The sequence below is a fragment of the Phallusia mammillata genome, chromosome 8, assembly GCF_965637545.1.
Source record: "Phallusia mammillata chromosome 8, kaPhaMamm4.hap1.1, whole genome shotgun sequence".
NCBI classification, from domain to species: domain Eukaryota; kingdom Metazoa; phylum Chordata; class Ascidiacea; order Phlebobranchia; family Ascidiidae; genus Phallusia; species Phallusia mammillata.
The window spans coordinates 6173152-6198992 of NC_137259.1; the positions used below are offsets into that span (position 1 = coordinate 6173152).

The 25841-nt window shown below is 35.9% G+C and overlaps 1 protein-coding gene across 1 annotated transcript; it reads left to right on the forward strand.

The window, feature by feature from the left end:
• The first annotated feature begins 720 nt into the window (after positions 1-720).
• LOC145203752 (oxysterol-binding protein-related protein 6-like) lies at positions 721-25463 on the forward strand. The gene is made up of 23 exons (XM_080076050.1): positions 721-906; positions 1381-1473; positions 2395-2448; positions 3309-3422; positions 3727-3849; positions 4017-4092; positions 4675-4934; positions 5862-5984; positions 6452-6605; positions 10019-10119; positions 11792-11896; positions 12157-12291; positions 15256-15331; positions 16852-17033; positions 17427-17551; positions 19088-19150; positions 19760-19848; positions 19916-19994; positions 20637-20772; positions 21580-21724; positions 22301-22427; positions 22942-23064; positions 23534-25463. Exons 1-23 carry the CDS (start codon positions 832-834, stop codon positions 23640-23642), a joined length of 2667 nt encoding a protein of 888 aa, XP_079932176.1. The 5' UTR covers positions 721-831; the 3' UTR covers positions 23643-25463.
• The last annotated feature ends 378 nt before the right edge of the window (positions 25464-25841 follow it).

Genomic DNA, 25841 nt, shown 5'->3' on the forward strand with positions numbered 1-25841 from the left:
ATCCTCGAGATTTTTCAAAAACTTGTGTTAAACAAACATGTTGTTGTAGCCTTTTTGTTTTTTAATATCCTAAAAAATGTAGGACATTTTCCTGTAAAATTTATTTCTCAACATATTTGATAAGTTTAACAATCATGACCCCAAATAGACATAAAAAGTCACATGCTTTGTTCTTCAAACGTTTTTGCATGCACATGTGATTATCAGTGGTGTGAGGGGCCACATTAGTCACCCATTTATAACCACTTAAGTCAGATAAAAGATTGATAAAAAGATTCAAAACAAGGGTCTCTTGAAGTAGATAGGTAAATAGGTGCGCAGCCGTGAGCAAGGTTGTAGCGAGGTGTGCGGGCTGTTATATTTATCATTAAACTTATGAACAGATCCGTGTATGGTGTTCCAAAATACATTTCTTGATTTTTTGCATAAAAATAAAAAAAGTAAATAATTTTTTTATATGGACCCCATATCTCAACTGTAGCCATTGATATTGGCCTGGTTAATCACATAATCTGCCTGTACTTAGAGTGGTATGAGATATCAAGCGAACGTGTAAATCTACTTATCTGGTGTTTCAATCACATTAAATCTAAAGCTTTGTGCTTACAAATGTGGGTGTACATGAAACTGTCTGATTGTATTCTGTTAATGCATCAATAATCTCATACAATTTCAGATGTTCAAATGGTGTAAATTTTAAATTATCTAAATTTATTCAAAATCTTTATTTCTTACAGATATTTTTGGTTAGTTTTAATCAAAGACCTAAATACTGTTCTGTAGTTCTTGGGGAGTTGTGGTTCATTTTTAGTTTTGTGTTCTGGGATTAGAATGTCTACTATCAAACATGCTTTGGAAGTAGGAAATACTCTTGGAATGGCTGCTGCTCCAGTAATAGATTCAGAGGTATGGTTGTATCTGAAACATATTTTTAGATCACAAACAATTCAAACTAATTGGGCTATTTTGTGATTTATGTTGTATAAATATGTTGTAAATAACTAAATATAGTTTTTCATACAGTATCAGCTATGGGAAAAAAGTTGTGCTAATTTGATGTTGACAATTTTGAAATACAAAAGAATCATATCATAACTACACTTTTCATTAGATACCTGTTCTGAATTTTATGTTAGATATGTTGTTTGATGATTTTTTATGTATTTTTTTATTTAATCAACACCTCACTAATATACCATGTTGCTTTTTACATTTATTGTTGCTGCAACCCCTCATTAAACTTATAATGTATTGCAATTTGCGTGATTTAATAAATTAAGAGTTTTAGTGTTTTAGAAGGCTTATATAGGCAATTTGAAATATCATTATTAGCTGTGAAAATTTAGAAAGTTTCAGGTTTACAATGTTTTTTTTTCACAGAGAGAAATGTCTGCACCAGGCAAAAACATTCCCAAAAAATGTGAAGGTTACTTAATGAAAAAGAAGAAATGGCCCATGAAGGGTTGGCACAAGGTGTGAATTTGGTTTTAGCAACGTTAAAATTTGTCTTTAAACCAGTGTTTCATACCAAAACAAAACATTATGCCGGAGCTGAATAAATACATTTTTGCCGAAAGACCAGAACTTAACACCAAAATATAATATATTCAAACTACCAGAACAGAATGAGATACAGTTATTTTTTACTCTGGTGTATCCTTCTTGAAATTTAGCATGAAAGAGTTGGCTGAAAAATTAAAAAAAAAAGAAAGCTGAAAAAATTGTTTATAAGATAAGCTCTAAGCAAACTGTTATTGTGTCTTTTGTTTGATATGTAAAATGTTATTTGATGTAATAACCACCAGACAACATTTGTTTTTTGTTGCACCTTTATTTTTTGTTCGGTTTAGATGAAATATTCTTTACTAAGTTTGAAGTTCCAAAAAATACTGTTATAAATTTATTTCGTTTAAGACCAGAAGAAAATAATAATATCCATACCGCAACAAAATAAAAAATATGCTCAGAACGAATAATGTTATTTTGTGCCATTCTGGTATGAAACACTGCTTTAAACCATTTTTCCTATTATTTGTGGTTTGTTGTTTATGTTGCAAAGTTTTGACTGAAGTCATATAACCTGCAGGTAAGGAAATGTGGAAAGGAAATTACACTTATGTTGTGGTCTTTCTATTTCCTGTAGCAAAACAACATCCTAATCATGTTAACATGTTTCAGTGAACCTAGCCAGTTCCCTTTAAACAATATACTATATCCTTTAACATTTGCTATTTCTATGTATAATCCAGTAATATCAAAGCGGTGGTAAGATAGACCCCCCAAATGGACTGTGCCATGTTGCCATAATTAATCAATTATATAACAATGTTTTTTTGATTATTGTCTATTTTTACATTATTTAATAATTTTACACTAACATTTAATATTTTACAGCGTTACTTTCTGCTTGACAGTGGATTTTTGAAGTACGCCAAGTCACCACACAGCGTAAGTAGAATTTTTCCCCATACTAAGGATATTGTTATTGACATTTCTTTTATAGCAGGTTTCTGTGCGGTGACTATCTGGTTACTGGTGGTCACATGTCAAATATTTGCTCTTTATGTGCCCTTCCCATGTGACTCATTGATAGGCATTAGAAAAGGATTTCTGATTTTTAATGTTTTTTGTCACATGTGTTTGTGCTCATCCTACTATCATGGGACACTTCTATAAATAGCTTTTAATTTTACACAGGTAGTTTTTATCCAAGGGTGTAACTGTGGTTGCTAAGGGATTTTGTGAACAGATGTTTTTTTGAAAAAAATTGGACTCTGTGCTCTGTTGCAGTATGTGCATTTCCAAAAAATAACATTAGGTGATGGTTAATCAATACCAATAACAAACGAATCAGTAAAGAATTATTTATACACCAACTGTTTTTGAGGGTGCAAACTGTTAAATTTACAATTTTGTATTTGTTAAATCTATGTTCCTATTCATTTGTGTTTTTAATTTGACTTATTGTACAAATGTTCAATTATTATATTTCATTTTAGGGAAAATATTTGACAAAAACACCATCGCAAAAACATAAAAACACCTGGCCATACAGTTTTATAGTATCTTATACAGTAAACATTGGTTAATTTGGACCAAAAAATTTATCCGGATTAGGCAAAGATCCAGATTAACAGATGTCGATTAGTTAAGCCTTACCACATTACAAATCATTTGCATCTCAAGTTTTGTCTGAATTGGACAAAGATCCATATTAACCATGGTTTACTGTACTTTACAAGCTATATCTGGTTCAAAATACTGACCTATATTGTTTGAACACTAGTTTAATGTCAGATTTGTTGTAGATTGCAAAAAACAAACTTCATGGTATGATGGACGTGGGTATGAGTGTTATGTCAACCAAAAAGAACAGCAAAACTATAGACCTTGATGCAGAGGACACAATTTTTCACATAAAGGTAATGAGTAACTATGACTTATATATTTAACACCATTGATTATTATTTAACAAAAATATCAATGCAACATGTAATGGTCTATCAGCTAATTACTGTAATGTCTAGATTTTTCAGTTTAATTTTATTTTTAAACCAAATGGCCTATTGTTTCATACCATAAATTGCCCTGTAATTATGACCTACTATACATGATAAGTATGTGATAAAAATATAGGGCTCAATTAAGTATATCGTTTCAATGAGAACGGTTTAGTTTTATTTCATGTCAGTACACAAGATATCTATTCAATATGAATTTTTGCAGATTAAAAGCTCAGAAATGTATCTAACGTGGGTCACACACCTTCGGCAACACAGAGAATTTAGACAAAGTGAACTGAAAAAAGATGCTACTCTGACCAGTTCTAACACACTGGATACATTTAAGGTAGGTCGTATTATATCAGTCGCAATTACCAACTGTGCGATATTTATCAGTATATTGTCAATTCATGAGTCAGACATGCGATTGTTTCAGTTTTCGTTACATGTATGCATGCAATCGTTTAGTATATTGTGTTAGTGCAATATTGCAAGCTGTTGTATATTATTTAGAGTCCTTCATCACCTATAGAAGATGTTGATGGACTAGTAAAAGATCAAGAAAGTGTGTTTGAATCCTGTTCGCAAGGTAAGTTAACCTAATCAGTATCTTTCTAAACTTTTAGTAATTGTAAAACTATGATGTTTTTGTTACATGTTGATTTGCTTCATACAGTTGTATACATAAATAAATTAAAAAAAAAAAATATTTAAATACGTTATTATGGGTGCTTTCCCTGAAAGGGATAGATAACTGATAAGTATTTAAATACATGTTAGTTAGTTATCTATAGTTTGGCGCTGAATATACCCATCGGTTCACCCAATGGCCCACTAAACATAAAATATATTAAAAAAATGAGTTGGGTGTACGGTCCTATAAACCGAAAAAGTAGTGTTATGAAAACCATAAAAAATACTTTGTCCTTTTCTTGACAATGTTTCATCACACTAAATCAAATTACAAATCTAAGGTCAAACAATTAGCTTTGTTTATAAACTCAGATATAGTTTCAGTCCTTAGCTAGATACAGTTACTTATTAGCATTCTTGTTGGGATAAAACAGAAGGTAATTTGAACCATAAACTAAACAGAATTATTTGCGACCTTTCTGCAAACCTTTCTTAAAAGTTCAATGCACCATTCAATTTGTTTTTGTGTTTGATACAGATCTTCAGCGAGTTGAGCGGGATTTATTTAAACTGAGTGACTTGCTCAAGCAACTTCAACTTGACTCAACAACGCAACTGATGACAATATCTAACGTCCCACCCTCACCAAGTCTAAGCAAGAAAGAAAAGAAACAATCAAAGAAAGCGGCCAAGAAAAACCTGAAAGCAGCTAACAGCCTTTCATCGGCAAGCAGCCAAGCCCCTACCAGCCCTGTGACCCCGAATCACACCAATACTCTGTCTCCAGATGGTTTTAAGGTAAAAAATGTGTTTCATATGCTATAAGTAAGTTTATGTTGTCTTTGTACATCGATGTCCTAATGATTTACACCTAGGAAACAAGTTTGGGCCACAAACATTACTATTGTCAACTGAATTTGCACAACAACTAGCAACTTATGAATTTTTAAAAACTAGCAGCATACTTGTCCCTAATTAGATATTGAGCTTTTAATCTTTGAAATGAGTTTGTCAAGTAGAAGTTGTAATCTGTTGAGAAACATGTTTAATGGGGTCTAGAATCTTTAAGTAGTATACAGGCCACTTACACAAACCATCCAACTATCATCTGTCATTCACATCAAGACCAATGTGATTGTCAGGCGATAGACACTTTCAGCCTTTCCTCTGTCCAGGAATATGGTGCAACTACCATTACATTGTGTGTGGTAAAGTGCTCTGTACAACCACAATCTGCTGAAGTATTTTAATTGATAAGTACAATTTTAAGAAAGTCATGCTTTTGGAAAAGGTTCAACAATTTTCTTCCTATGACTGGCTACTTTTGTAGACAATTAAATCAATTTTAAAAATATAATTGAACTATTTAGTGCTAAATTGCAAGAAATATGTCACAAACTGTGCTATGAAAGAAATCCTCCCTAAATGCGCTTGCTAAATGTAGACAATTAGTTGCAGTTATTACACAAAACTACTGCTTTCAGTACACTTGAATCAGTCTCTACGTTTGGCTGGGCAATTTGATAAACAGGACAGTCGTTTATTTAAGTGTTTTGGAAGCTTTAATTTTTTTTGCCAAAGAAATATAATGGTATATTACAAAAAGTATGCATGTCTAGCATAATAGTAGCCTAAGTTGATGCAATATGTATTGTATGTAGAGTTTGGAGCCACCCTAATCATCATATTAATACTCGTGTTAAAAAGGAAGATGTTTTATTCAAGGTCCCTCAGGTTCCTGACTCTCTTGACACCATGCACAGTTTAAGCCACAGTAATCCAGACTTAAGTGACGTGTCACTTGCATCAAGATCAACTTATGGTGAAGATGACTGGCATGAACTGAAGGTGAATGTTACTTAGTTGCAAACCGATTGTCAGAATTGAACTTTTATTTTATCCCTTAATGTCAAAATTAAATTCCTTGTTGGAAAAAATTATCTAATTTGGATTTTGTGTATTTTTTCAAACTGCAGTATTTTTATTAGTATGTGTGAACATTTTTGTGATGAATGCATTTTACATGTACTCTATTTTTTACTGAATGAAAATTATGTATTGGTACAGATACTAATGTAAATCATAATAAATTTGTGCGTAGCTAAGCATCAACTATTTGGTTTTAACAAACTCTGTGTTCGAATTTCGATAAAAGTAGGTCAAATACACTACTACTTAAATTTCGAAAAATGATTAGTTAAAAATGCACATGCCAATGGTTTTTTTGGATAATGTCTTACACTTATGTATACATAATGTAACCAAACGACTTTTTGCCTTTAACACAGAAAATCGAATAAACTTTTATTTTTCAGATGTCCAAGTCTCAACATTCAACCCCCACTCACCCTCACCCACCACGAGCTGCCACGTTTTCAGTTTCATCCACTTCTGTCAATAACAATGTATCTGTTCGAGTTTGTGAACTGACAAACACTCATGAAAAGTTTCTGACAACTGCAGTGAAAGGTAAAAACTATGTACATGTCTATTTAAATCAGTGGTTCTTAACCTTTTTTCATTGTCATACCCTCTTAGAAATACTCAATCCGTTCTTGCATCCCCTTTTTATAATTTTCATAATTGCACTGCTAAGAAAACAGGTATTGTATATTCAAATGAACCAATAACTGCTATTTACACCTTTTGTTATGTCAACTTTTACTGATGTTAAAATCCTTTTCTGTTTGTTTGTGGTGATATGCATTAACATTTTCGGCCAATAGTTCTTTTTTATGACTAGAAGTGCCAATACATGACTAATTCAGGTTTAAATTATACTGAGTTACAATAGGGCCGTTTTATTTTGTGCAATCTTTGGTACTTGTATGTGTCTGTAAGTGCCCTGTTATTGTCCCTCATGCAGGGCCTTTCAAAATATTTTTTCAATGAAACCTTACACAAAGGCAATTTTTGATGCCAGAGGCAGTAGCAAGTGATTTATGGTGTTATATTCAAGCCAACCTGTACACCACTTCAGGTGTTTTTCTTCCTTCGAAAAAATGTAAACAGACTTTTTACAGCCACCAGCTCTGTGTACGGCGTTTAGTGTTTAAACCAGTTTTTAATACCAAATCACTAAATATCTTATGTGTAGCAAGTCTTTACACGCCTCGCTTCTAAAGTCACATTTCCCAAAGTAATATAAACAGTTGCACTTTACAGCAAAGAAGTCCTAGTGTATATTGCAAATTAATTAGCGTCAGCGGGTAATCTTGCCTTTGAATTTTTGTGCATTTATTTAGTTTCAAGCACTGGGACAACGCAATGATCCATATGCCCATAGGGTCTAAATTGCCCATACAGTTTTAGGTACAAAGTGTTTCCTGGTTTGTTAGGTATAGCCTTACATAGATAAACGTGTTTAAGCTCGCATAACAAGGCATACAATGCCGTATGGTTAAAACCGGAAGGACGATACTTGAGTTACATTGTATTGTTGTTGTTTTTTTCTTGGGCACAAATTCTATGCAGAGTTGCCCATTAGGGAGAATACGTGCAACGGAAATGCCAAAAAATCAAAGAAGTATGACCACTTTAAGCAGACTGTGCTTGCCAGACGTATTAATCGCGTAATATTAGCCTTTCGAACAATTTCTATGAAAGAAACGTTATTTTGACAGCTATTTGGGGATGTGTTTTGACAGCTATTTCGTATCATTTGCCTTTCCTATGAGGCAAACCGACATTTTACACATCTTTTTCGGGAGGGTTTATTGCAGGACCAAATGTGTATTGCTTCATTACCGTTTTGTAATGTTTTGGCCAATCTTTGATTCTAATTAAAAAAGTAACTGAAGATGCCTATTACTTACAAAAAAAAAAAAATATGTACATCATAAATGACCGGTGAATGACTCGAGTCTTATCCAAGTTTACAGTATGTTATTATACGTGAGTGTCGTCTATTTCGTTCATACTAGATCTCTGGTGACTCGTGATTATATAATGTAGAACTCATTAGGGATGTGCCCAAAGTGTGAATGTTCTGTTTGGTTGAACACCGAGCATCTCACGTAACGTTTGGTGCATTGTGACGTCACAAATATTTCCAATTCCACGCTAGTTTTGTAGCTTTCCAAGGTCCCTTACGTCACCAGCGGTGTATTAAGCTGTCAAGGCTCTAGAACAGTGGTTCTCAACCTTTTTTCTTTCGTGGCCCACTTTCATTGCAAAAAAATTCTCTGGCCCAGTAAATTTTTAAGATAGAAAGAAAACAACTATAAAATAGGTTCAGAACAAAGAACAAAACAAAAACATTCCTTCTCAATTCCTCCCCAAGCCATTATTCTTGTAAAATTGAGTGTAGTGACACAAAGGAAAGTATTTTTTTAAAAAAGCTTTCTATTTGGTTGGTCTGTGGCCCAATCAAAATGCTTCCATGGCCCACCAGTGGGCCATGGCCCATTGGTTGAGAACCACTACTCTAGAAGTACGCGTTTTCCACCATCTAACGCATTAAAAAAACAGTTATTTTTTTGTCCTTGGGTCATTTTTTCAACTGCTTGCCCGAGCACCGACCATCAAAAATAGCGATGCAAGGTACTACAACACATAGCCACCAAGTTTACTGAATCAGTTTGTCCATAGAAAACGTATTAAAATTCTAATGGTGCGGAAGATAACTTCTTTGTCATAGTATGCCCCAACACAACGAAACACCCTTTAAAACATGTCACAAAGCCGAGCATTGTCGATTACAAGAGCCTTAATGACACGCACCAACCACTTTCACTAAATTGGCCTTAAGCTCTTGTTGGTTCAAATCGATTTTTTTCAGTCCAAGCCTTTACTCCGCTGGGAGCATTCAATCCTATTAATGCTAATTGTTTTGGACGCAATGTAGTGTTTCCGTAATCATGGCGATATAATTGGATAGAGAATTTTTCTGGCTGTCCAAAAGCTGTTTTTTTAGTTACAGTATTTTTTCGGCTATAGTAAACGTTTTCTACCCTTAGTACTAATAGGCCAATGATCATTAACATGATTAGACCGCGGGCCGCACGTTTATTTACTTTGTAGCTCACTGAACCCATTTATATTGTGTTAACAGCTATCAGTAAAATTTGCAGGTGTTTCAAGCCGTATTTCAAGCCCATAGAAATAAAGCACACAGAACGCATTGATATGCTCAGAAACAAAAAATTGAATTGCTTGCTAGCACAGCATTGAAGTAGTTTATCAGGCCACACAACCTATAAGTCCAAAGGTCTCTGCGGGCTGCACAACCTTTATTCAATGGGCCGCACATGACCGCAGGTTGCACCTACCTAGGCTAGATGCCCTCAACCAAGATCACTTTAATCCCAAAGGCAGATTTGTCATGCAGTGGGTAACTATGAGAAGAAATGAGTTGACACCTCATAGCTGCCATTTGAGCTGTGGAGAATTAGTGCATTAAAATTTGACATTCATTTTATGACCAAACCATTCGTCAACGATGTTAGAGCATTACACAAAAAATGTACTTTAAACATTATTAAAGTGTGATACTCTGTTAAAAATGACTTATTTCCAAACGGTCAACACCCAAATCGATGCTATAGCTTAGTACATGCCACACAGGGCATATGTTTTTTTGTAATGTAAAATGTTTAATTACCTAATCCCTATTGTATTGTTAATTCATAAATGCAGACCATTGAAAATAACAGATTTGCTTGGTGGTTCTGTGTATTGATTTTGTTTCTTACACACAATGCAATGCACGTTCTTTTGCACAATGGCCCAACGGAATTAAATACTTGCATTTGTATATTCATACTTTCGAATATCAGGACTCCGACTCACCGCAAAAACGGCCCACCGACTTCGCCTCACCACCCTGGTTGTGTTTTAAACTTAATACCCCGCAGTGTATTTATCTTTGTGTGTTTTCGCAGTTCACAATACCCTTGCGACCGTTATGGAAAGCTTGTCTCAAAAGGAGGAGAACCAACGTAACCTCTCCGCTCTGACAGCATTGAAGAGCAGCGTACATCAGGTATACATGATTTTGTTTTGTTGATTTGTTAAGCTCATTTAGTTTCACCACAATTCAAGGTTAAAAAGCATGCTTACGAAATTTCTCCGTTTGATTGGTAATTTTTTTAAAAAGAACATTCAAATGTCATGGGTTCGAATCCAACCGTTGCCTACTTTTTTGCTTACTATATTCTACACTAGTGGTTCACAACCGGGGAGGAATTGCTTCCAATTTTTACATGTGATTTGTCGATAAACACTTCATCTCAGGGAATATAACCTGTGAAGTTGATAAAAGACCCAATTTTTAATGATCTTTGTTTAGTTTAGCATCTACTACGTAGCATATTAGGAAGGAAGGAAAATGTTTTGAGATGTTAGGGCAGGAATCAGTTAAAAAGGGTTGGAAACCACTGTGCTACACAGCATTTTGTATAACTAACCTAATTTGGCGTTCATTATCTTGCAAGTTTTGAAAACTACTTAGTTCCCAATGATAAAATTCCTAATTGAAAGAAAGGTCTAGAATCTAGAGTAGACTCTAGATTTTAATTGCCACATAGGGTTTTGCGTTAAAAGGGCAGAGGTGATTTTCCTAAATGTATATTTTTAAATAATTGATGATGTTTAGTTGATCAATCCTTGACCATGTGCTTTCCACTCTCGTGCGTCGTTGTTTTCATGAATTATTGAGCATTATCCACACACAGCACCAAGCACGCGCCGCTAATAAGTATCTATTAAAAACGGCCTGTGTATTGTCTTAGACCAATGTGTCCTAAACTGTGGTACGCGTTCCATTATAGTGCTACGTAAGTACCTTATATGTGATACGCAAGCTTTCTTAAGGGACAAGAAAATCAAGTTATGGATAAAGTGAAAACGCAAACACTAAACAAAAATATATCCATGTTTTATGCTAGAAGAAAATCTTTGAAAAACCCTGTTTTGGGCAAGCGTTTTTTTTAACCACTAAGTCGTGTAAAATTGTGAAATTGCCTCACTTATTGTATGTTCAAGGGACTACATCAGCAGTTCTCAAACTGTGCGTGGCGACGCCCTGGTGCGTCGTTTCAATTTTCCAAGGGCGTCGCAGAATAGTTCCGTTTCGTTGCTTTTTGTTGTTGTATCAATAAACACAACTTTAACAACAAGTTTCCTCATTAATTAAATTTGCTGGTGCGTCGCAAGTCCAGAAAAACTTGTCCAGGGGCGTCGCAACAACGACAAGTTTAAGAACCACTGGACTACATGAAAAAATTTAGTTGTTCATGACACTACTGAAAATCCATTGTAAAAAGGTTTTTATCTCAAATAGAAATAGCCCAATTTACATGAAAGTTGCAAGTTTATTTCGTTCATTCATGAGTCTCTTTCCGTAATATATTATGGGGTACACATTGTTTGTTAACGTTTTTTTTTTTCAATTTTCCTGCCCAAGTTTTACATATATGCATGAAATATGAATTTTTACCCTTATTGTCTCAGCGGTTTACCTACTGGTCCCTAAAGCTTAAGCATTTCAAAACGACCATTCTTTCCAAAAAAAACACTGGTCATACATTTTGACATAGAAATCTGTATCTAAACTGACTTTAGGATACACAATAAGTTTTCTATTTTATTTGAGAAAAAGGCGTCTCCGCGAAAGCACAACGAAATTTTTAAAGTGCAATTAACTTTTTTTACAGCTGACAAATGAGAATCAGGAGCTACGTTCTCGGCTGCAACGTATTCATCAAGATTCATGCATCACGGAACAAAACTCACACAGTGTTTCAAAAAGAAAATTTGGCGTGAGTTAAAAAATTTATACCAAAAAAACTTTTTTTTCTTTTTTTTGATTCATTCCCTTATAATCAACACCAGCAAGTAACTGTACATTGCACATGGTGGTATACTTAACTTTTCTATATTACTATGGAACTGGGTATGCCAAAATAGCGCCATACGTGTTTTTTAATACCCGAAAACTAACTAATTTGTATCGGCGGAACTGAGAGGCCTATCTTTTTGTAAAGTATTCTGCTTGCCTTTACAGTCTTCTGATTTGCAGACCAACCGTCCTGTGTTAAGCCAGTTAAGCCAGTTCTCTGAAAGTCAACTGTCGATCCCCGAGACAGCATCAGAAATGTTTTACGATGCCGAAGAATATCTTTTAACGGATGAGGATAGCACTACAGACACGGACGTAAGTTGAAAGAAGCTGTTTGTTAAGTAGATGTTTTCACGTTTTTCATCAGGTTTCCCGCGGGTATGGAAAACCTGGAAAGGTTATGGAATTTAAATTTGTATTTTTAAGGCCTGGAAAAGTTTTGAAAAAAGCCAACTTTTGCAAAAGTCATTGAAAAAGTATGAAATTTGGCGCCTGTTTTACCCTGAAAATGCCAGTTAGAACTTCAAATTGCCTAACGTTTGTATATCCGTTGCAAGTATGGTAAATTGGCTACATCTACCAAAGCCCCTTTACTAGTTTTACGATGAGTATTGCTCTATTTTTTTCGAATAAGGTTATGGAAATTTGTTTTTGTTTTCTTGAAAAGTTTTGGAAAAGTCATGGAATTTATAAACGAAAATTGCGCGGAAACCCTGTTTTATGTTTTGAACTTTTAATATAGTCATACAGGTTTTACTGTTTTGCAAACATTGGCACTGGCATTTAACACTGTGTTTTCAAGAACGTTGTTTGGCTATTAACCAGGAAATCCTATAAATTTTTTAGCGGCCCTCTTAGAATACGATCATAATTTAGGAAAACGTAGAAATTTATCGTAAATATTGCAGTAGAGAAAATTTTTTGGATATACTTGCTGGTATTTCACTTCTAAAAAAATTTAAAACCGCGACTTGTAAAGAGCAGAACTGTAAAGATTTGCACAACAGACTTAAATAAATCTGAAAATGAAAAGTGATTTTAAGCAACATAATCCACAAGTTGATATGTAGGGAGTTTCTTGCTCCATTAAATTTGTTTTATCATTGTTTCCAAATACACAAAACATCAGTATTATACAAATACCCCCACTATTAGCAAGCCCACCAAAAAAGGTCTCGCAGTTCACATTTCCCTAATAATTTCGGTAAATACAATTTACATTTGACATTGCTACCGGGAAACGACTTGTCAATTCTCTACCACGCAACATGTTTTCAGTATCCGACCTCTGTTAGTGCATATAGGGACATGTCCTGTGTTTCACTGTGTTCCTCCTAATAACGCAGTACAAACATGCGAATTAATTGTCGTACAGTACAATCATTAACCACACAACGATTTAAGCAATCTGTTGCTACGTTTATTTGATGTTCTATAGATCCACTAGATCAGGGGTACCCCTTGGGGGTACGAAGATCCTTGGGCCACAGAGCACCATTTCAAAAAGATTTTACAGTACAGTTTTATTTTGGAATTGTAAATGATATTATTACTGTCTTTGCTTTGAAAAAAACCCAATTATCTACAAATAATTGTTTCAAAACAAGCCTCATTGTCTCATAACAATGCAACAAATATCTCACTGAGAAGTGACAAACAAAATAACTGACATTTAATTTCTTTTTTGATTTTTGCATTATTGTGTGAAATACCGCTTTAACGTTTAATTGAGCTATAAGATCAATTAGATTTAGCAATATATATCTGAAAAAAATCCATCAGAAATTTTTGGGGGGTACGTAGAAGGCTCTGACCTGACAAAGGGGTACGAGCAGCAAAAAAGGTTGGGAACCCCTGCACTAGATGCAACAATTGTCGTGGTTATTTGCGTTTACAAAAATTTGGTGTTCATAACAGTGGTTTCATAAGCGTTTCAGGACACTCACTCAACCCTATAAATGAGGCCCGAGTCCAAAACCCGAACCGAACCCGATTACTTACGAAACCAAACCTGAAAAAGGTATGAAAGTTAGTAAAATTGCGTCCCGTATGATGCCGAGGGATGGGCCAAAAATGCTTACGTTCTGTTTGGTCGAGCACACTCAGTGCATTGTGACGTCACAAACGTTCCCTACTCATAGTTAGTTTTGTAGCTTTCCAAGGTCCCTTCTATCACCAGCGGTGTATTAAGCTGTACAGGCCCAAGAAGTATGCGTTTTTCCACCACATAATGCATTTAAAAAAAACATTTTTGTTCTCGGACATTCTTTTGAACACTAGTTTAGTATGTTAGCAGGGCGTGAATATGCAAATTTAATGATCGGGTCAGTTTGTGCAACTCGACTCGGCCAATACCTAAAGTCATGACCCGAATCAAGCCCCCGAACTCCGCCCTAACCAAATCCAACCCGAAATACTCGACCCGACTAGAATTTGCTTTAACGGCAGACTTTCCTTTAACTTTAAATATTGATGTGTTTCTAATTGCGGTCAGGCAAAGATGTTTTAAGTAGGCAAATGCTTAATTGGCCGTCTCCTTATGTTGGATTGTGCCTTTTGTTTGCCCCTAATGCCAAAAACCATAATCAATAGTAGTGCGCTTAGAACTAAATTCAGTACATCGTTTTTCAAAAATCGACCAAAACGAAATTTTATTTCGGTAATTGACAGCTGCTGCCCTAGTCTTTACCTAACCTCGCGGCAAATGCTTTTTTGTTTCTAACTAGGTATACCATCTTAAGGTTGTGTAGTCAAACATTAACTGTAAATTTGTTTATTTTTACATTTTTCGTTTTATTGTGTATTAAAGAAATAGCTTACTGAAAAGTTTTTTTGCATAACATTTGTAAAGATTGTTGAAACAAATCTTTAAAGTCGTTTTCGTCCTGCGGTTTACCACATTTAACCCATTGTATTATACTTTGGTATAGGCAAAGCGTTATATCTATTTAAGTATCTACTTGGTAAAGAATCTCTAAAAAAATCTCTCAAATACGTCTTCGAGCTACTAAAACAGATATACTTAACTTCTGTTGGAAACCAAAAAAGCTAGCCGTAACTTTAAACTTAGTTTTTCAAAAAATATAACGAAACAATTTTCAAAGGCTTACTGCAAACTATGTATTATTTGACAAACCTAACTGGCCTAACTTGGTTTACCACCTTTTGCAGGCCTTCAGTACTACGTTTTTCCTGACTCCATGTCGCTATTAAGTGATTGTTAAAACATACCTATGCCATGTTATGATTCGTTTGAAATCGAACTTTCTTGTATTTCAGGGCAGTGAAGCGGGTGACGATGACGTGTCAAGTGAAGCAGATTTATCCGAAACCGAATCAACTTCTGCGCAAAGTTGTAAGTATTTGTTTCCATAGGCTTCAGCCGTTATGTAAACATATGTACCCACTACAAAAAGCAAACCCTTAAAATAGTGATAATTTATTGTCCAACCACAGTGATATGAATAAGTTTATTTCATTTGAAAAACCCCAATTGTAATAAACGTTTTTTTCATAATTTAATAGTTTTAGTCCCAGCTAAATTGACGAAAATGTCATGCAAAATGTCGTGTTACATGGGCCCCATGTATTCCACACGTTAAAACAGCTTTTTAATCCATCTTTTATTATAGGAATAAGGTTTAAAAATGTAGGCGCTATGTAGAAAATCTATTTTGCTTTGTTTCTGCGAATATACTTAATACGTATGTACAAGGTCATGTCTGTGTCACCGGTTCACCATAAAACTATTTTTAAATATAGATATGTGGACCCCTTTTTTCCATTAACATCTACAGCGATGCATGTTAATGGCTTGATAATGCGTTATTCCGGCTTAATTCTGAGTGATCGGTTTGACGCGACCCGCAAACGAATGTAGCAACTTCTGCAACAATCGTAATACTTAATAAAGTCAAAATGATAACTTTAGTAATAGATGAAAACCATCAACAGCATGGCTTAAACCAGGGGTGGGCAACCTGCGGCCCGCGGGCCGCATGCGGCCCTTTGATTAAAGTTGTGCGGCCCGCAGAGACACTTGGATTTCAAATGTACTGGCAAACAAGTCAACTATTAAATTTTTTGAGCAGATTAGTGCGCCTGATGCTGTTTTTCTGCGACCTGACAATATGCTGTTAGAATCAAATGCGAATGTTTCTTGTAGTAAGGCATTTTTGGTATGCAACGAAGTAAAATCACCTTGTGTTATATAAAGGTGCGGCCCGCGATGCAATCATTTAGCAATTGTATTTGGCCCCACAGTGACAAAGGTTGCCCACCCCTGGCTTAAACTGACGATCGCTGTTTGCCTCTTTAAAGATAATACAGAAAAGCCAATGAACGATAAAGTCCTTGGTAAAACAGAATCAGGCTTCATATAAAGGAATATATATTTCGCCTATGTGGCGTCATCAGTTCCTGGAAATCGAAATACAATTCAATATAAAAATGAATGCTAAAACAAACACGCTAAAATAAATAAAATAAAAGCAGTAAAATAGTATAACAATAAAACAAGGGATTGCAAGCTACCTCAGCCTAATAAAGTCACCCTTCGTAGTGTTTTCATTCGGTATGTAGTCTTTTGTGAAATTTGGAGCCGCAATGTAGTATGTTTTGTTGTTGTTAACCAGCGTTTAAAGCGGTATTTAAACAACCTTTATGTAATCAGTATGTTTGTGACAAAAATGATCCAATCTAAATGTACAAAAACTAACATGAAGTGTTCTTTAAATATTTACGTTGAATGTGTGTATATTTTTTTCCAATATCATACTAGACAACTCAAAACTGTATTAGGAAACACGTTAAACTACATTATCACTAAGCCTTATATATTTTACATCACGTGACACGGTCTTTGTGACGTCACAGTGCCGTATGAGGTGGAAGAAATCTCCCCGGAGTCGTTGGACAGTTTGCGGCGTTCCAAGCTTCCATGTCCACGTCCAGACACCGACGTTAGTTTGTGGAATATACTGAAGAAAAATATCGGCAAGGATCTTAGCAAGGTGGCGATGCCAGTGACCTTGAATGAACCTCTAAATGCCCTTCAGGTTTGTCTTTTTTGTGTGTCAATGGGTTTGTACAGTGGAATCCGGTTAATCGCAATCAATTGTCAACGCTTGTATGCAATTCAACGGAATATGCACATCTGGAAGATTATCTGGACAAATATGGCGATTTACAATCATTATGCTAATAAACGGATTATGCGATTAGCCGGACGTGTGTAATTTTATCCCCGTAAAAGAGTGTTTAAGAATGTTTTTTTGAACTTGTTCTAAACATTTTTTTTAAAACGTTATGTTTTAATACTTATTTACTTTGAAAAATTTGCTTCCGTTAGGTGGCAATAAAGCACAAAGCTAAATTATTCGCTTTTTTCATCAATTGGATATAATTAGACAGTTTTTAGATCACTGTCTTAAACTCATTTTTTTCTGTAGCTATTATGTGAAGAACTGGAATACTCCGATTTGCTAGAGAAAGCCAACGATTGTGATGATCCGTACGAACGTATGATGTACGTTGCCGCATTTGCTGTGTCTGCATACAGTTCAACGTATTACAGGTAGGTCCAAACTTCTATTAATATTCCGTGCCACAAACACTGTGCTAGGAATACATCATATTTCCATAAATACCCACTGACTTTAACTGGTTGCTTGCAGTAAAACACAAACGGCCGTTTCCAAACTTGCAACAAAAGTGAATCGCATTTGCTCAATCAGCCACTGCTTCGTACTGGTTGGTTGTTATTAGGGATGGGCCGAGCCGAGCCAGAACCCGAGTACTCGGTACCGAGCATCGCTGTTTTTGATGCTCGGTGCTCGGGCGAGCGGTTGCACAAACTGACCCGAGCGTTAAATTTGCATATTCATACCCTGCTAACATATGTAACTAGTGTTCTAAAGGGTATCCAAGAAAAAAAACGAATGATTTTTCAAATGTATTAGATGGTGGAAAAACACGTTCTTTATGGGCATGTACAGCTCAATAATACACCGCCGGTGACGTAAGAGACCTTGTAGAGCTAAAACGTAGAAAGGGGATTTTTTGTGACGTCATAATGCACCGAGCGTGCTCGGCCGAGCACCGAGCATTAAAGTGAAATGCTCGGTGCTCGACCAAACAGAACATTTGCAGTTTTGGCACATCCCTAGTTGTTATAAAGTTAAATGTCGGTTTCGCTGGCTTCCACAAAGAACATGCGATTACTGTAATATACTGTTATAATGTCCAAGAGATAATAATGTCAAACTATATGCAATATCATCATTACATGATATGATCACTTTACTACTACTAGTACAAATTTACAAAACATTTTTAATGCAAAGCTTGCAATAGTCTTCAAAATTCAGTTGGTTTTCAACCAGTGGTACGCGTACCTTTTTAAGCGGTACACGAGTGTTTTCTGTCATGCTGAATTTAAAGTCAAATTTCAAATTGTAATTTAACTGACCCAACTGATTAGCCCTGGTTTGGACGAAACTCGTGTTTTAGACATTCCTTTGAAATTGCTAACTTGGTGGGTTTGAGAAATATACTAGTCTGGTTGAAAAATGGGGCTATCTCTTGGCTTCTAATTTAAACAGGTTTTGGGTGGAACCCAGTGGATAGAAAAAGTCGCCAGGTGGTACGCGATCAGGTCAAGAATTTTTGTGTGTAGGTTGCTATATAAATCCGTTAAACATTATCAACGCAAAATGATAAAAGTCTCAAGTATGGTTGAAAACTGTTTAAGAAGCACGGTAAAAAAATCATTTTCTCAAATTTACATTTTCCCCAATTTTCGGCCCCTTCTAACTTGACCCTTGATAGTTTTGACTTTGAAAGAGCCACAGGCCGGACGTGCTCTTGTACAAGTGCCATAATTACATTACGGGTGCAGCAAGTGCCAAAACTTACCATTCAATCTCCGAAGCCTTCCAGCCACTCAGACTTGGCGTGGGAAGAAATCTCATAGTATCATGTTAACATTCCAACTTGGCTTGTGCTCTTAACCGCTTTCTGGTTCACACCGTGGGAATTGTTCGGCTGGAACTGCTTGGATTTTCGCTTCCAAGTATTTCACCTGTGGTAACTTGTACTTTTTGTGTTGCAGAGCCGGACAAAAGCCGTTTAACCCCATATTGGGCGAAACGTACGAATGCATACGCGAAGACAGGTATGTCTGCATAAAGTATTTATTGGTCAATTTGTATCTACTGATGGAGTCTACTTTGCCTATAAGTGGTAGACGTTCTAACGCAGTAAATTGATTAGGTATAGGAACCACAAAAATTTTAGGGCATCTTTTTGTAAAGTTTATGAACACAATGTAGCTACTGTTTTAGAGTTTGGTGTATTTGTGATATACGTTGTGATATTGGCCCGAGTTTTTTTGACGAAACTTCGAGCAGTGGCATTGATATGCTTATCAGCCAAACAGATTGTTCACAACTACTGGCCATCCCTAAAAAAACTCGTTTCTTTCAAGTTATTACACTTGCATCGTATTGTAGGCCAGTTTTCTCTCAAAAATATGTACCGTTCCTTTTAGACTTTAGTAAAAAAATCAACGTCAGTGAAAATAGTATGGAAATTAAACAAATGATTAATTATTACGTCACATACAACACGTCAAATGCGTTTTGAACCTGAGCAAATAAAACACTTTTTCCCTATTCTTGTTCACATACCAGTGATGTAATTTCTGCTGATCTAACCAATCGCGTTTTTGTACCATTTTCCAATTGTTATCAAGCATCTTAAAAAATTCTATCTTTTGTTGCAGGGGTTTTAGATTTCTTGCTGAACAAGTCAGTCATCATCCCCCAATATCAGTTTGTCACGCGCACGGGGAATGCTTTCAGTTTTGGCAAGGTATAAAATTCTTGATTTATGTATGTGCATTTCATATTCACGATTCTAAATCCAAATCCTGTCACAGATTCTCGTTTTAAGAACAAGTTTTGGGGAAAATCAATGGAAATTTTTCCGATCGGTTCCGTGCATGTCAAATTGGAAAGGTAACGAAAAATAATGGCTCAATTTGTGTTTTAAAATACGAAACCTGTGGACCCTTTTAAAATGTTTTTAGTTGAATTATTGAACCAAACAACTAAAGTTAGTCAGTTGTTACAATTTTAACTACAACATTTGATGAAGACACCCGTAGCTTTGCCTTTGTCTGCCCAAAAATTATCAAGTCTTTTTGCAAGTCAAAAATGTTTAGAAACCACTAAAATCAATAAGCTATAAAATCAGAAAACATGTTTAACACTCGTAGCCAGTAGCAGGCATTGTTTTCTGCAATTCGTCTTTTCAGACTCACCACCGACCGCGCGTAAATATAAAGCTTCCTACGTGGGTTCGAATCCCGCCGTAGCCCGCCTTATTCAAGAAGTATTTGGCAATTGAATGTTTAGCCCTATGCCTATAGCATACACCGGCGATTTGTCAACATAGCTCAATTGATAGCTCACGAGTCCTGGATAGACTTGTGTCCTGGGTTCGAATCCCACCGCAGGCTAACTTTTTCTAGCCCAATGCCTCGCCATATCTTTGATTGCTTGGGTGACCAGCTTATTTGGTAAAACGGCTTGAATAGGCCTCGCGTACCATGATATGTTAAATCAAGGTTGAAATTAAGTAGTTGTCCTTTTTCTCAGATTTAACGAAGTATATTCATGGAAGAAAGTGACATCTTGCGTGCACAACATAATGAGTGGAACACGTTGGATCGAACACTACGGTGACATGGTCATTACGTGTCATGACGTCACATGCAAGATTGCCTTCAGCAAGGTAACATACAGTTATCGTTTGGAAAACCATTGCAATATCATGATAGTCCATACAAAGCGACCGGCACTTGATGAAAGTCATGGCTTTTAAGGGCTTTTACTACATAAACATCTGGCGAAAATGGTGTGGCATGTATCACTAAAAACACTAACATTTTTTTGCTAATTTTAAACTTTTTGTCCACCTTTCATGTAGTGCAGTTACGAGTCAGGGCAGGTTTTTCTGTTCGGCTTCGGATCGGTTTAGGGCTTAAAATTAAACAAAACGGGCTTAATACAAACTTCATAATGGGCCTTTATTTAACCGTGGTAAATCTATTTTTCAGCCTAAATTCGGGTTTTATGTTGTTGTTTTTTAATTAGTTTCGTGTCGGATTTCAGGCTTGTACTTTCGGATTCGGACACTTTAATATACAGACCGTTTAATCGCAATCCGGTAAAAAAAAAACGCCTAAATTTCCAATTTATACCGATTTAACCGACATATTATTTTGTCCCTATTTTTTGTCTTACGCTTGTTTGGTCAAGAAAGCGTGCTTTAAAATTACTCAAATTTACACATGTGCTAGTTAGGTTCACCACCAGCCCCAAAAACGTAAAAATCCCCCCAAAACGGCTATATTTGCTGGTACAAGATCATAACCAGCTTGGTATATGGCAGGCGTGGCCAAACTGCGGCTCTTTAATGTTGCACATGCATTTCCCCATCTTGCCGAGTTGTTTAACCTGATTATAAAACAATGCATTCTATCACATATTAACAATAGACTGACTGTTAAATTGACGAAATCATTTTACCCTATTGCAGAGTGGATATTGGAATAACAAGAGTGGCGAAGTTAGTGGTGCTGTAATGAATAGTGATGGAGAAGTGGAATTAAGAATCCATGGCAAGTGGTACGAAGGATTATATTCGGGAGTTGGAAACCGGTCCAAGTCTATATGGAGACCAGGTATTGTGCATCAGTTTCAATAAACAATAGCGTTTTTTTGCAACTGATATTTAAAGAATGGTGAGGTGCACAAGGACCTATTCCAAGGCACCACTGCTTTAAGTGTTATAAAAACCGATTTAACCAATTTTTGGAACGATTAATTTGTGACATCAACGCCAATTAAACAGAGAAAGCATTTGAGTGGTCGTTTGCTGCAACTAAAGACCAAATGACTGCAAAATGGTGTTTCACTGTGTAAAAGGGTTTTTGGCATTATATACATGTTTTTTTATAAAGCAAATTATGGCAGCAGCTTTTGTTAATTTTAAATAAGGACTCGAGTAATTTCCAAATTCCCTAAAGGGAAAACACATTATTTATGTCCGCATTTTTGTGTGTGTATAAGGCTTGTTTGAAAAGGTGAAATTAAAAAACGGCTATACTTGATAGTAGAAGGTCATAAAATGTCATACTTTGGTGGTTGGTGCATTGTAAAGTTTTTCAAGTGATTTTTGTCCAGGTTAAGCTTTACTAATTTATTGGCACCACTTATTACGTACATAGCACTATTTTTTACGATATTATTTTTTACAGGAGCAATGCCGCCTGATTATGATCGTTATTACGGCTTCACTCGATTTGCGGTGGAGCTTAACGAATTAGAAGAACATGAAATTAATATGCTGCCACGGACTGACACCAGGCTAAGACCGGATCAGAGGTACGTGCATATTTTACTAGTGGTTTTTCAACGAAATTGCCCAAGTTGAAACGTAATTTCTTTATGAATGAACGAAAACCTGTGAGTGTTCACGATTTTAGGATTTTTGCAACGAAACTTTGGTATTTTTGTTATTTGTCGACATTATTGTGTAGGTAGGTATATTTAATCAGATTTTCCAAAGTCCATTGTGTTTAAGGGACGATATCAGAATGAAAATTTGTGTTCAGTGAAAAACAATGACGCTATTTGATAATCATTTAGGACAGAAGTCAAACATTTATCACTGGTAGGGCCAAAACAACTAATTAGTTAGAAGACTGGTTTATCTTCATATAACACAGGTTGTATTTACTTTATCGCGTACCCATATATTGAATTGATAAGTAGCAAAAACAATCGCAATTCCTCGTCGTATTGTTAGGTTGCAGCAAAGTGGCACCACAACAATTTGCTCATAAATAAAATCAAGGATTAAAATTTTTGATTAATCGTGTTTTAAAAAATAAAACAGAGCCCTTGAAGACGGGGACATCCCCCTAGCCGAGAAGGAGAAACAGAGAGTCGAACAACTTCAACGGGACCAGAAAAAAGAGAGAGATGCGAAGAACGTTGAATACACGCCGCTCTTCTTCAGGTAAATCTCTCGAATCACGCGCTTGTTACGTGACCGGACACTTCCTTGACAGTTTTGTAGGAATTCGATACAATACTGAACAGTTATTATCTTTTGCCACTTGTCTTATAACGTCTATTGAATACTACGATTTTTTCGCTCTATTTTTCTGAGAATTCTTTCCTTTTTTTTGTATCTTATTCTTTTTTTGGAAATTACGCATTTCCCAAAACGGTAAAAGATATTTTTTTATGAATACTAAGTTATACATTTGATGAACGAGTTTGAACTATTTTCAAATTATATGCATACATGGTCACAATAAAATCGTAGTAAAGGGTTTCAATAAAACTTTAAGCAACGGATAAAAAGTCGTCGACATGGGGACCTCGCCCTTACTTGATGATTGATTTGTGGTTAAATTGCTTATGCGATTAACCGGATTCCTCTGTAATTCTCAGGTATGTAAGTGATTTGTTTGGCCTTTCAGGAAAACGGGATCAGCGAGCAATGAGACCTGGGAATTCAATAGTGAATACTGGAAACTTCGGAACAATCCAGGCTTTAAGAATTACGAAAAACTACCCAAACTATGGTGACGTCACACGCTTGCCGTGCCCCTGACACACCCACTTTTCGCTTCTATGCAATTTTGTGAATGGCCCCGCACGTTTTTTCCACTCATAGTACTTTTCACCGTTTGGTGGCGCCCTAGTTTCTGACACAACGTCTTTGCATATTCAGTAGCAATTTTGGTTTGATAAGCTACAGTCAGTGCACACTGTTTTGGCCTGTCTGCAGCTTATCATTTATTGACTTAATGCTTTTCAATTTTTGTTTGGTGTAGAGTTAGACAAATCAAATGTGTTTTTTAGTCACAAAACGTTGTTTTTGTATTTGATACGAATTTTAAGTTTATGTCATAGAGCAATTGAGGTGCATCTCAGTAGGCTAGGGGGGAGTTTAAAAGTTGATTTGCATCTCAGTAGGCTAGGGGGAATGAGTAGGAAAAAGTCCTCTGTTTTAATTGACCGCCTAAATTATTCTCTGATTTTCGAAACATTCGATATCTTATAGTATATATGTGTTTCAAAATTGTATTACAAGCCTTAAGGTGGAGTCTAGGCATTATAAAATGTGGACCATGACACCGATGTACACGTTTTTTTTTGTTACTCCAATCATATAAGAATCTGCAATCCTTTCTTCTCAAGCCCACAGTTTTTTGTTTCACGACTGTAAAAACGAGTTTTATTGGTTTCGTTTCTATCTATACATACACAGCTAAAACCTTTACGATAATCACATAGCTAAGCACAATCAGCCGATTACTTTTCGACGTCATCATTTCCCTATTCAAATAGAAAAAAAATGTTTGTTTTTTTAATTTTCGACTTTCAGAGGGAAAAACTTCTTCGCTTTGGCAACTGGCTGTATTGTATGACCAGCTTTTCGTATCTAACACCTAAAATTTCCTTTTTTAGCACGCAAAACATACAATAGTAAGTTATACGTACTATGCGGTAAACCCTATGATAAAAGCTCTAGTAATCTTTTATACAGTAACTGCTCCACCTTGGGTATATGAGCAATACAGTAGTAGGTAAACATCAGTTAGGGGTAGCATATACTGCCGGACAATATGTTCCACATGTTAACAGCCATTAGATAAACTAACATGCTTATGTACGTTACAGCACACTTGGCCATTTCCTTTGCTTTTTGTAAGTGTGTATATTATATAGTAAACGTGCTATAGTATTGGTAGTTAAAAGGCATAATACTGTTCGTAATGGTTACTTTGCTTTGGCCAAGCCATTATAGAGTTGCTAGAAAACCTTATATTGTTTAATGAAGAAAGTAACGGCCCGAATAGACGTAAAAAGCGACATGGTTTATTATTCAAACGGTTCGGCAAATGCTCATGTCATCATCAGTGATATGAGAGGCCACATCACTTACACCTGTTTATAACCATTTGAGTCACATAAAAGTTAAGAAATACCTCTTTTTGACTGTAATAACAATTGGTTCGCCTTGAACAACCCATGCGATCTTAAACAAGAAAAAAATTTAAGGCTATAGCACTCATGGTCATTGTATTGTAGTCTTATGGTATTCTAAAAAAACATTAATAGAGAATCCAAAATTTCTCTTTAAAGTTACCCATTAGGTGTGAGTTGGTAAAAAAATAGCGTCTGCTTTGCTTCGAGTCGTAGTAGTAGTGGTGTGTGTGTGTGTATTCTGATTGTCATTGCTTCTGTCCGGTGTGTAGCTTTTCCTTAAGCATTGTGTGGGTGCACTTGATACGTAAATATCCATTGTGTTTTGCACTTTCGGAGCTTTCTATCTCTCTCTCTTGCTCCTGCCCTGTTCCGTGTTGTTTTACAACGGCAATAAAACAGATTTGAAAAAAGGCACCGCGGTATTCTAATCTATCTCACACACTCAGCGACGCAAATGAATATTACTAAGAAAGTGGCTGCATGTGATACTGGATCTTAAAGTGGTGGGCGTCTTGGGGTAATCTACTCCAGACTTGTAAGTCATGCCGGGCTTTTCGGATTGCGTTTAGGGCGGGTTCGGGCTTGAATTTGAAAAGATAGGCTTGATTCGGGCCAGACTACGTTCGGCATCATTTTCACAGATTTTTGGCCCTAATTCTGGCTATAAAGGATGGGTTTGGCCATGCGATTCAAGCCCGCTCAGCAGATTTGCTTGAACCTAATCTTTGGTCTTTTCTTGTGTTTACTAACTCGCATACCTTTAAATTAAAATTGAAGGCTTATATGATTCGG

Coding starts and splice junctions, on each gene's coding strand:
- LOC145203752 (XM_080076050.1), top strand. CDS start 832: ATGTCTACTATCAAACATGCTTTGGAAGTAGGAAATACTCTTGGAATG. Junction 3,850..4,016: donor ACACACTGGATACATTTAAG/GTAGGTCGTATT, acceptor TATATTATTTAG/AGTCCTTCATCACCTATAGA. Junction 4,093..4,674: donor GTTTGAATCCTGTTCGCAAG/GTAAGTTAACCT, acceptor TGTTTGATACAG/ATCTTCAGCGAGTTGAGCGG.